The 13,238-nt window shown below is 40.4% G+C and overlaps 1 protein-coding gene across 6 annotated transcripts in view; it reads left to right on the top strand.

Annotated features, from left to right (window-relative positions):
- Positions 1-13,238, top strand: part of trpm3 (transient receptor potential cation channel, subfamily M, member 3) — a gene marked incomplete at both ends in the record, with an annotated part of 110,066 nt that overhangs the window by 61,769 nt on the left and 35,059 nt on the right. For 5 of the 6 annotated variants that reach the window (XM_079477624.1, XM_079477622.1, XM_079477623.1 and 2 more), the window contains 5 exons: positions 4,766-4,845; positions 5,264-5,465; positions 5,734-5,947; positions 6,737-6,861; positions 7,681-7,852. In XM_079477624.1, the coding sequence (XP_079333750.1) occupies positions 4,766-4,845; positions 5,264-5,465; positions 5,734-5,947; positions 6,737-6,861; positions 7,681-7,852 (793 nt within the window). Of the gene's footprint in view, positions 1-3,243; positions 3,350-4,765; positions 4,846-5,263; positions 5,466-5,733; positions 5,948-6,736; positions 6,862-7,680; positions 7,853-13,238 lie in introns of those variants that run through there. The other variant, XM_079477627.1, reaches the window with a different exon arrangement.

Below are 13,238 nucleotides of genomic sequence, written 5' to 3'. Positions count from 1 at the left end.
ACAACAGAAACCCGAAAGACGTGGCAATGTCATGACTCTGCCCAGGGAGCTAGAAAGCTCGAGACAGGAAGGACAGAGTCCTAACATTACCCCCGCCCCCAGAAACGCCCCATGGCGTCTCAAGGGAGAAACTTCAGCGGGCCAAAACACCAAAGCACAAAGACAAACACCACAAGCACAACACAGAACAAACTAAGGGGAACATAAGGGAGGCTATGAAGGGGTTCGGGTGGGTCAACAAAAACAACAAACATGGGAGGGGGGGTGGGGGAATGGGAGACCAAACCTTGGGGACACCAGAAAAGGGTGGGACAGGTTGAGGAGACTTGAAACAACCGGACGAGACCGGCGGGGACTTGAAACAACCGGACGAGACCGGCGGGGACTTGAAACAACCGGACGAGACCGGCGGGGGCTTGAAACAACCGGACGAGACCGGCGGGGGCTTGAAACAACCGGACGAGACCGGCGGGGGCTTGAAACAACCGGACGAGACCGGCGGGGACTTGAAAAGGCTAGGGAGAGGTGTGTGTCCAAGGGGGAAAAAAGTTTGAGGTGATGCCGGCCGGGGAACTGGCTGAGGCACCGGCTGGAAGGCCGGCTGAGGCACCGGCTGGAAGGCCGCCTGCGGAAGGGCAGGTCCGGCCGCCTGCGAAAGGGCAGGTCCGGCCGCCTGCGAAGGGGCAGGTCCGGCCGCCTGCGGAAAGGCAGGTCCTGACGCCTGCGGAGAGGCAGGTCCTGACGCCTGCGGAGAGGCAGGTCCTGACGCCTGCGGAGAGGCAGGTCCTGACGCCTGCGGAGAGGCAGGTCCTGACGCCTGCGGAGAGGCAGGTCCTGACGCCTGCGGAGAGGCAGGTCTGGAACCCGGCTGGAGAACCGGCAGGAGTGCCGGCTGGGCTGGGTTACGTGCCCCCCTCCGTTGCCTCTTCCTCTTCTGCCGAGCCAATCTCCTGGTAGTCGGCTGGAGGAAGGAGGTGAAGGACGGGGCTGGCTCCGCGTTGGAGGCCTCCGAAGAGGACCCCCAGGACTCTCTCCTTCCACGCTTGCCCTGAAGACTGGTAGGTGGTGAAGAGGTTGCAGGGTCCGAGGCTGATGGTGCGGTGGTGGTCACCACCCCAAGCTCCAGGGTATGATCCTCGGGGATGGGGCCAAACGGAGAAGACAACCTCGGACAGACGGAGACACTGGGCTCCGGTCGGCTCATGGCGAACTGGAGCACACCCTCGAAGCCAAGCGGTCTCAGCCTCCTCATCTCCGCAGGCGATAGGGGGTCCCTCAGTCCGCTGTTGAATGCCGCCGTCACCTCTTCCTCCCCGAAGAGCTCCTCCACTGCGGCTTCCAGGAACCTGTCCAGGTACTCGTCCCGGTCCAAGTTCCCCTGGCGAATGCTGGAGAGCGGACCAGGCTGGCGAGGCCTTGCAGGGAAAATCGCCGCCTGCTGGGTTCTTATGGGTTGGTGCATTCTGTCACGAAATGGTTTTGGACAGAACCCAGATGCAGGCAGACGAAGGTATAACAAAAAATGTTTATTAAATAAAACACCCGCAAGGGGGTAAACATGAACAAAAACACTAGAAAAAACAAACACCTCCAACGAGGGGGACAAAAGGAAACAAAGTCCTTAATAATAAAATAATAAGTCCACAAACTATTTGCCTGGAGTCGTGTAATCCCCAGTCACAGCTCAACATAGACATCCACATTAGACAATCAATATAGACAAAGACAATGCACCAACACTGAACAGAGAGAAACTGAGACCATATAAAGGGAGACACTAACGAGGAGTGATTACATGGGGAGAGTGGTGACAGCTGATGGGAATGAAACCCTAACGAGGTGAATTACAAAACAGACGATGGGAATGAAACCCTAATGAAATTACAGGAGATAGGAGGGTGGGGCTGAGAGACATAACAGGAAGACACGTGGCATTAAGTAACAACATAAAGCCACATGTCTCCACACATAACACAACAGAAACCCGAAAGACGTGGCAATGTCATGACTCTGCCCAGGGAGCTAGAAAGCTCGAGACAGGAAGGACAGAGTCCTAACAACTATATATTTTTATACACTAGATTCATTTCCTGCTAAGCGCAAACATTGTTGCCTTGTAGTACTGTCTCCACCACATTATTACATATGAATAGTTTGGTTCCAAAATGAGATAACTCCGTTTAAATGTAATGTTTTTTATTTTGCATTCCAATTAATATCAATCAAACTGCAGTTGGTTTGTTTTGATTTAAGCCATGATTACTCAAGAAATACAAATAACTTACACAATAAAGCCATGATAACATAATTAAAATAATATTTTTAGTTATCTCATTTTGGAACCAAACTCTTCATATAGAAAACATATTCTTGTGTAATGTGCAACGTGAGTCATATAACCTCAGACAATTGATTATCACTCTATCAACTGATATGTTGAAATGAAATGGACTGACACTATTTCCAGACATTTCTACATTTATTTTGAGATATTCTTAACATCAAATTAGTTTTTTTCTTTTGCCTGAACTTCTCTTCTTCCTGTCACTCATGCCCCTGTATTAAATAGGCTCCATCTTACATATCTCAGGTCTCACTGTATGTTTCCGTCCCATCAGTCTTTGCTGCCTCTCTGAGGTCCACAGTAGGGAGGAGAGAAATGAAGACAGCTTAGAGAATTCCATCTGTCTCGAACTGACACCCCTTCACAATAGTGACAGGTGGCATATCAGCACCCTGCGCTGTGTTTGTGTGCGCGTTATTTCTGAATGTAGGGTGAGGGTGTTATGTAAGTTCTGCAGGATTGATATAATTAACATATGTCAAAAAAGGAAGCTGACATCCATTGTTAATCTCTGCTGGACTGTGCGATGACTGAACTCTGATCCTCCCTCATATAAGTGTGTGTCTGCGTTGGACCAGGCGACTATGAATTGTGCTGATGTAGAGATGTGAGGGATGATTCTGACAGACTCGAGGGTCACGGGAGAGACACTGGTCACAACTGAAGCTTGGGTAAAAATATCCATTCTAAGATTTTCCATGGAACCAAATAAGAACAAAATGCCTGTTTGCACCTGTCACACTGTGAGTATGAATGTGAGAAAGGGAAACATGGATGTTCACATCTGAACTCCATTGTTGAGAGTTTGCTATTGTAGGGGTGTCAAATTTGGTTAGCGCAACAGGGTTTGAGGGGGGAGTCCTGACTTTTGTTGTTAGCTGTGAGTCTCAGGAGGGATTAGTCCTGAAATCCTAACAGTGGGTTTCGGCTAACAAGGACACATGAAGGGTTTTCTGACTTCTGGATTGTTCAAAGTTTATTTATGAAGATGAGGATACAAAACAGGTAATTCCCAAAGATTTAACATTATGTCATTTTCACACTGTTGTTTCAAGACAACTATATATTTCTATACAGTAGGTGGATTAAAGCTTTGGTGGATTTTGAATAAACATATAATTGCCAAATGTATTGCAAGTATTTTCTGTGTAAGCTACATTTGTTATACGTTTTCTGGATATCTGGATATCTAAAAGATTTATTTTTTTAGAATTGAGAATTTCAGAATTGAGAAGAATTTAACTTTGAGTTTTTCTGTAAATCAAAATCTTTTAATCTGCCAGTATCATATTTATATCATATTTATATTAGATTTTGTGAACTACATTATTGCTTCAATAGTTTTTTGTTCTTTTGTGTTTTGGCTGTTGTCCATTGCCCAACCCGTCCACTGTGGTTGTCTATAACAAGTTGACACGTATCCCATTTAGATGGTGAGATCTTTTCAACAAGGAGCAAAGCTGTTATTTGCGTCTCAGGGGGCCACATCCCTAGGACAAAATTTAATTACACCACAAGCGTTTTGTTGCTTTCTCCTGTGTCTGGAGAATCATGTCAACATTCACAAACAAGACAAGAAACACAATATAAGACGTTTATGAAGTCACTTCAGCTAATAATTCACCTTGCACATGTGCTGTGTTTTTGAGGTCTCCTGCAGTAGCTAATATAGTTTACCTGGCACTTTTATTACATTAAAAACACACGCAGGAGTACATCTGAGATAAAGCTGATTATATTCATTACACTTGAGAAAGAAATGCCGGGATAACCCCTCCGTTTGTCTGATTTAATCCTACATGTAGAATGTTTTTCCTCTCTTTTGCATAGCGACAGTTGACTCTTGCGTTACACGCTCTTGTGCAGCCAGCACAAGAAAACAATCTTTATACCTTTATACTTTATGGTCTTTATACCAACACGAAAACAAAGAGCTGTTCTCACGCTCGCTCTCAAAGCATCGTGTTCAGTCAGATCTATATTACCTGATCATATTGCCGTAAAGATGTGCCAGTGTTGTTGCCCCGCTCTTGATTCGCTGAATCATCACCGGGGTTCTCCTGGAAAATCAAAATCCCACCATCCCCTTTTTTCTATTCCTGAGGCTAGCTTTTTGTGGGAATCATGGTGCTATTGTTGTGTTTAGTTCAGCAAGAAACAGATATATTTTCTTAATATAAAGTAAGAGGAATGAGGGTAATAAAGGATTCTGTTGAAAATCAATGGGTTGCCTTGTGTCCATCACACTGTAATGTTAAACTCAGAATCACCGCACATGATCCTGACTGAACAGAACTGAAACCACTGATCGAATGTGGACTTTAGACATTTCGAGCTACTGGTTTCACAGGGGGATGCAAGAAACTGGTATTTCTCCCTCTACTGATTTCTGTTACTTAGACCTATTGTGTTTCTCCCCAGGCACAGAAATCATGGATAGAAAGAGCATTCAGCAAGAGAGAATGTGTGCACATTATTGTAAGCACCAAAGACCCCCATAGGTAAGTACTACTACTGCTGCCGTAGTCTGTTAGGTATACCTTAGACAGATGGATTGGACATTTACACTGATAAAAGGATATGTAATTAAACTGAGTCATAATGAAGAATACCATTAATTATTAAACAGATAATTATTCTTTAACAATGTAATAGAAATGAACGCGGCCTCTTTTAAAACTGCTATCTATCTGGGAAACACTTCTTATAAACAAATTTTCAATAAAGAATTTAAAATTAAATTGTAAACAAAACATCATACAATACACTATGGAATAAAGTGATTTTAAAGGACCAGTGTATGAAATTGAGTGACATCTAGCGGTTTTGAAGCTCTTAAAACTTTTAATGACAATAAAAATCTAGTGAAAGGAAAAATAGTTTTTACATTCTTTTTACTGCTTCTGTCTTCTGCAACAGGTGTTGTTGTGGCCGTCTTATTGGTCAACATGTCGGCCTGCCCCCCAGCATCTCAACCAATCAGAATGAGAAGTCAGAGCGTGTGCCAAAGAATGACAGCTTGTCAGAGAAATGGTCCATCAGCAAGCACACACAGCTCAGTCCCACCGATGCCTTCGGTACCATCGAGTTCCAGGGGGGAGGACACAGCAACAAAGCAATGGTAGAAGCATTCATATCTCTCATTAAGGAGAGTTTGAGGCTACAATATTAAAACGATGGCATTACGTAACTCTTATTAAATATTCTTAAACCTTTCAGAATTGAATTCTATAATAAACATTTAGCCAGATCAAGTTTTAAACTCTCTCTAAAAGTAATATGTTACTTTTGCAGTCTCATGGGTTGTTATGTGTACTCCTTCATATTAAATTGTTGGTGTACTTCTGTAAGCGGTCTTACCGTTTTAAGGCACTTTTCTATGTTTTCAGTATGTCCGAGTGTCTTATGACACAAAGCCAGATTTACTCCTGCATCTGATGACAAAGGAGTGGCAGCTGGAACTTCCAAAGCTGCTCATTTCTGTTCATGGAGGTCTCCAGAACTTTGAGCTGCAGCCCAAACTCAAGCAGGTCTTTGGCAAAGGTCTCATCAAAGCTGCCATGACCACCGGGGCCTGGATCTTCACTGGAGGAGTTAACACTGGTATGTCTTTTTGTCACATAGACATTTGGAGGTTTTTACAAATATAGTACCAATTAGAATAATAGTAAACTCAAAACTATGAAATAAGGATTAGGGAGTTATGTTGTGACTAAAATCATCTAAATTAACTAAAAACTGTATTATATATTAGCATCTTCAAAGTTGCCACCATTTGACTAGAAACTTTTATGATTCACCTTCTTGAGGTCTCATCCTGAAAAGTATTGAGTATTGAAGGACTTCCCAATCCCTTCAGAGATCTTATTGGCTGTTTTTTCTTAATTATTAGGTCTAAGTCATCCATTTAAAAATATATTTTTTTATTATAATGTTGTTTCCTTATTAAACAAAGTGATATGTTGACACAACTATATAAGAGAAAAATATGTGTAAGACCTTAGAAACATTTCAGTGAAGCGTTCCTAAACTTTTGACTGGTACTGTACAGTATATAAAGTTAATTGGCATATGTTGTATAGATTTAATTGTGTATTTGAAGTCATTTAGATGGAAGGAAATATTATATCAATACAGTATATCAAATATTGGCCATTGTACCCGAAGGTTCAGTTTATTGAAGAGCCTTAGATTACACTTATTACAGTACAATGAGATGATAATAAAAGCTTGTCAAAAGAAAAGACTGAGCTGATTTCTAAAACATGAATGGCTATGAAATAATACATTCACATATACATAACTGCATGTTTGATGTCCTTAATGTTTTGGTTATAATGCTCATATTGAGATTCTGTTATGTCCTCCATCATACCCACTCTCCCACCACAGGAGTCATTAGGCATGTTGGTGATGCTCTTAAAGACCATGCTTCCAAATCCAGAGGAAAAATCTGCACTATAGGCATTGCCCCCTGGGGTATTGTGGAGAACCAGGAAGACCTGGTGGGCAAAGATGTAAGTGACATGATCATGACACTGACTTTGCTAAATGGTCAACAAAAGCACATGGTCCGACGGATTGGACACGGTCTGATTTCATACACTCACAGACCTCATTATTCACGATAGGGATTGTCAACACCACAACAGTATAACGTATTCTCTGTGTATTCTCTGAATGGATTCAGTGTCATGTGGAATTCTGTAAATAATAAATGTGAGAGCAACTACATATATCTACTCTGTTTCACCTCAGCTTGTGCATGAGTCTCCGAGGACAGATGCAGAACTGAGACAGAGAGATAGAATCATTCTTTATTGATACAGTAATCTGATTTCTATCCAGTCTGGCTCTTATGCTCTTTCTTTTTACCATTTTGCTCCTTTCTCTCTCTTGCCCTGCCCACATGCTTCTTTCTCTCCGGTCTGGTCTTATAAGACATAAAGTGAACATTTCAAACTCCAAGACAAGGCTGTGACATCATGACAAACTTAAATATATTCCACGTAAATGTCGTACTGAATGTTTCATATCTGAATGTGTATGTAGGGTCCTTAGTTGAAAATAACAGGTATGTAGTTCAGAATAAAGGGATAGTTCACCTAAATTAAGTTTTTCACTACACTGTTCAGTGTTTCTTGACGTTATTAATCTTGTTTCTGACTTTGGTCAGAATGTATTTGCTGTCCACTGATCGAGTCTACTTACACATGTCACCCATCTTATTGCAATGTCACTCTGCTTTTTGAAAAACATCATCTGTGAAATTGTTCATATTCTGACCATCCCTGCACACTTAACTCTTTCCCTTCTTCATGCGGTGTGTCTTGCAGGTGGTCCGTCCATATCAGACGATGTCTAACCCTCTGAGTAAGCTCACTGTGCTCAATAGTCTACACTCGCACTTCATTCTGGCTGATAACGGCACCACCGGAAAATACGGAGCGGAGGTCAAACTACGAAGGCAGCTTGAGAAACACATCTCCCTGCAGAAGATCAATACACGTGAGGAACTTTGCTGATGGTTGCGGTTGCTATTGATAAAAGTGAAGTGTGTGATTTACCAGAATTGCAAGAAATGATTCACACATCTGGCAATAGACAGACAAACATATCCCATCCCAAATTTGCACCATTGGTTGGGACAATGTTATGATGTCTAGGCCAGTCAGGTTGCTCAAACAAGAGGGTGGCAGAAACAATCTGTTAGACAATATCAGTGGCATATTTAAAGCTTTTTTGCGTGAAGTTTGATTGTCAGTGAAGTTCTATTATGCTGACGTTGAGAATATTCTGAAGATTATTGGCAGTGCTCAAATCGGTGTCGCAAGATGTAGAGTTGACTACAATGAGATCACAAAGCCCTTTGTAACTTGTAACTAATTGCTTGATGATTACATCCACTCACATATCAAATAGATTACTCAATTGAAAGAACATATTCACAATAAAGCCAGTGAAGATGAATACAGTCATGAAAGGGGAAAGATGCTTCAGTTATGCTTATGCTTATGTAAATGCATCAATGTAGATCATTATGGGTCATGCTGACATTGCAAAAGGCATGTACACAAACCTTTCCCTAAAGGCTGACTCATGAATACCTTGATTAGTAATCATGCTTGTGTAATTTGTTTTTATCTATAAAGAAAACCCCCGTACAGAATGTTCTTGAAGGTACAGCTCACCCAAAACGCTAGAAAAAGACTGAACACTCCAGTCTTCTTTTCTCACTTTGTGTTCCACAAAAAGTCAGTACATTTGGAATGACATGAGTCAATGATAGAATATTCCGGCTTTGGGTTATCTATACCTTCAACATGACATAATTTACTGTGTGTGTATACATATATATGCACACCATATTACCATCACCACACATCTTTACAATACTGGAGTATTTTAAACATTTATGAACAGACATAAACCCCTTATAACACTGTATTGCATCAAATAACCCATTACACAATGGTGCCATGCACTGGAGGGGACAACGCGAGGTCAACAGGAAGTGAGCCAGTGTTTGACCTCTCCCGCCTGTCATGTGACCTGTGGACTTCCCTTTGTCATCCTATGCCTGGAGTAATAGAGGGGGCTGGGAAGTCAAAGGGACGCTCAGGCGTCATTATTTTCATCAATAACAGCACGCTTCATAACCCAGCCTCATCCACACTGCCTCATCCACAGGACTAGCATCCAAATAAACATTTGATTTTAATCTGATACATAGGACTACTAATTACTGATGCAAGTAGCATTGTTAATACTAATATAACCATTAAATAATTTTTGCAACATATGACCCTTGAAGAGGCAATTACAGCCATTTCAAGTTATATTTAAAGGCAAAAATATAAGGAAGTGATTATTTAAACTGTCAAATGCTAGGTGCTATTTGCACTGCAAGAATGGTAAACAACAGCAAATACCATTTGGACCAAGTGTATGTATTCCTGTAAATGCAAATAGTGATGTAGTCCGTTCACATAAACTGTAAATCAATATGCTATTTGTCGGACTTATGACTTCTGCAGTATTACTGCATGCTAAAAGACTAAAAGTCAGGCAATTTTATCCACAATGACTTCCCAGTTAACAAAAATGTTAAAAACGTAATTTCTGAATTTTAGTAAACGTTCAAACTGTCCACCGTTGTCCACTAACTATCGATCATTGTCAAAATGTTATAAGAACTTTATTTTAATGTTCTTTCTATGTTTGAAACACCCATATTTTATGTTATGAGAACGTTTCTTAATGATTATGCAAACGCTGGACAAACATTCCCTTTGATCTTTTATAGCTGTCATGACGGTAATTTCTTTTAATTTAACGTTTTCTTCTGGGTTATGTGATCTGAACGTTACAGGAACATCCCGATCTACCACCAAAACATTATATAGAGAACCTTATATATATATCTCTCTGCCTTTGAAACACCTATATTTTATGTTATGGGAATGTTTTCTCTTACAACTACAAGAACCTCAATTGTATACAAATAACATAAAAATAACATTGCAACGAATGTTGTCATAAGAATGTTTTCTCTTCATGTTATGAGTATGTAAATGAACCATTAATAACATTATTAGAACATACTATAAACATTATTTTTCTGAAAGTTCTGTCCTAACCTTTAAATACCTTTGAAAAAACGTTAATCAAAGTTGTGGGAGCCTTCCCTGTTAACTTGGTTAGAAGCAATTTGACAAACAAGAGCTACAATGTCTTCTGCCAATATTGTCACAAAGCCAGAAGAGTTGGAAAAAAAAGCTAAATATAGATAAAAGAGGACAGATTTCTCCTTGAAACAACATCAGTATCAAGTATCAATACTTCAAGATCCATCTGCTCGCTTAAAACATTTGCTGTTCAAACCAAAAAGGCTTATTCTGTGTTTAGACACAGAAAACAACTGTCTCCGTTCTGAAGTGAAAATTCCTGACTGCAAACATATTTAATCCATGTGAGCAGAAAAGAGAAAACATGCTGAAAGCTGAGCTCATTAAATCATCCTGTGACACATTCACAACACGTGTACACGCACATTAAAACTGTCACTGGTGTAATGACCGCTTTATTCCAACATCACACTCATGACAGAATCCTCATATATCCACATCTAACCCTGCAGTCAATCTCTCTTTCTCTTTCTGTTGCATCAGCTGTGATATGATGGTATCTGCTTCGGCTTTGGGCATTTCTAATTTCTTTATTTTATTACCTGTCTTATCCAACACTGGAAGAGCATCAATAACACTCACAACCATTACCACGAGGCTGACAGGGATGCAAGGAGCGAACTTTCTTTCGTGGAATCAGATCTCTTTGTTTCAGGAGAATTGCGGCAGGCTGCGGCCTGGGCTGACTTACATATTCATAGCCTGATGAGCACTGCAGTTGTACTGGATTAAAATGAATTACCGAGCCGCGGTTGCCGTTGGTTGGGCTTACGAGGAAGACGGAGTATTTCACAGATGGAAGGAAAGATTAGCAGACACAGGATGTGATCAAGATGAGATGTGAGAATCAATTTAATTGTGCGCAATTAGATCTATTGGAATTAGGGTGTGAATCTTGCATGAGCCATAGAGACACTTCAAGTAAATTTGATTGTCTTTTCACTGCTGAATGCCACGGTTTAAAAGCAAATTCACTCATAATTCTCTCCATACAATACAGAAGCTTTCAGATTGTAGGGACAATTATAGATGTTTAGTTCCATTTATATACATTGCCACAAAAATGAAAATTCTGTCATCATTTACGTCTGTCATCATTTCCAAACCTGTATGATTTTCCTTCTTCCGCAGAACAAAAAAAAAAGATTTTGGGAAGAATGTTGGGAACCAAACAACGGCGGTACACATTGACCTTGACTGGTTTTGTGTCCACTCAATAAAATCAGAATGGGTACCACAGTTGTTCTGTTACCAACATTCTTCAGAACATCTTCTTTTGTGTTCTGCAGTAGAAAGGAAGTTAAACAGGTTTGAAATGACAAGAAGGTAAAGTAGTCTTGTAGTGAAATTTTCAAATTAATTTCTAATACTGTAACCATCAAATTCACTCTCTGACTGAGGGTATCCGTCACACACACCCAAATGTGTTTCTAGCCTAGAAACCCGTTTTAGCTTTTCCTGAACTAACTGGGTCTCGGAGTGAGGAGATGATGAGCAGGTCCTTTGCTTTGGTGGTTTATTTCTAGACTGTGTTCCTAGACTGTGTTCCAGTGCATCTCTAGGGGTCCCATCACATTAGCATAATGGAGAAGTGACTGCTGCATTGACCATACAGGCGGGGTGTTGTGGGAACTAGGGTTCTCGTCCTCTTAAAGGTTTATTGCTTCTTATGGAAATATCACTAAGCTTGCTTGTGCATATGTAATCATTTGTCATGCTAGTAAACACATTAAGAGGAACCTTTATGCATCCTATATACACAGAAATATATGGAAATACTTTTCAGTTATTATTGCCGATATGGCTTCAGGTGTGTTTAACTCTGAATATTTATTTTAAATATTCATTGGATATTAAGTTTTAGGATCTTTTGACTTTAAAAGAAATGTATCACTTCCAAATTGGATTACGAGACATCCACCCTAATGGTCACATTAAAGACATCATTTATCTCTCTGCATATTATTTAATCCAGTATGCTTCTATTTTTTTTGTACTTGACTTGAAGATAATGGCCTTATCAGGCTTTAATGTATTCGCATTTTTTTATCTGCATTCGCAAGTCCCAAGATGCAATGCTGTGCACTGGATCAGAGTATCCACATTGATTTGATCAAACACGCAGAACAGAGTGATTAATGTATGTTTTCTTCTTCACTTTGGGTTCTTTATGATCCTTGATCATTTTATATGCCAATATATTATGCTAGCTTCAGACGTGCACCTGTAGTGTTTAATCCTTCTAACATGCAACTAAACCACATTTGTAACTACTAGGCAGGGGATTCGAGTATTTACACGTAGAGTAAATGAAATGGATTGAGAGTGACACAAAATGATCTGGGCGGTTTTCTGCGGCTCTAAAAACTACGATTTATTTTCTTGCTGTATGCTTGGCAGGGGGCATATAAATGAAATCATGTCTGTCATCTCAACACCCTTCATCTCCTTCCAGAGAACAGGGGGTTGTGTTATCTGAACTGTGTCCCGTCAAGGTCATTATGTGAAAGTGAAGAGCAATGGAGTCAGTTAGAGCTACAAGACTCATCAATGTAGTTTCCAAGGCATGGTGGAGGGACTGTTGGGGCTGTTTAACCAACTGCTTCTGAAACCCAAATACACAAACCAACATGTACTACCGCATCTTGTATATAGCCGCTTTTGGTGCTTAGTTATGCTGTATGTTTTACGTTTTGCATGACCTTTCACTTATTTTTAACATTAACTAAATTTGTCCTACATTTTGATAGATAGAATACTATTATTTGAACCTTTACATTATAATAAACACCACACGCTGAATAAGTGGAGCGGCTAGTGCGGCTTTCGATAGCAATAATTGAAGATTTCAGATGTCATTTGACTTGCTGCAGGGTGTCCGTCTGACATTCTCTGATTAAATATCAAATGACTTCCCCTTGAATTGTTTGCTTTGTCTGGACACTAATGGAGTGATTTACTGATAAGGCAGCTAAAGGAATCAGTGCTTAGTTAGAACAAACACTCCTGTCCTGCCCACCCAGATTATTTGTATAGGTTTATGTGGAACCTGAGGCTTGTTTGAACAAGACTGTAAAGCAATAACACACAAATACAGAAATCAGATTTTTTCAAGTCACAATTGTCTGGTGAATGGTCTCTCTTAATATGCATCTCTCTTACAGACTTGTGAAAGCATATTTGTTGGTCATCTATAAATTCTGTTC

Source organism: Barbatula barbatula (genome assembly GCF_947034865.1).
Source record: "Barbatula barbatula genome assembly, chromosome: 2".
In the NCBI taxonomy this organism is placed as follows: Eukaryota; Metazoa; Chordata; class Actinopteri; order Cypriniformes; family Nemacheilidae; genus Barbatula; species Barbatula barbatula.
This window is presented reverse-complemented; position numbering and strand designations above follow the sequence as displayed.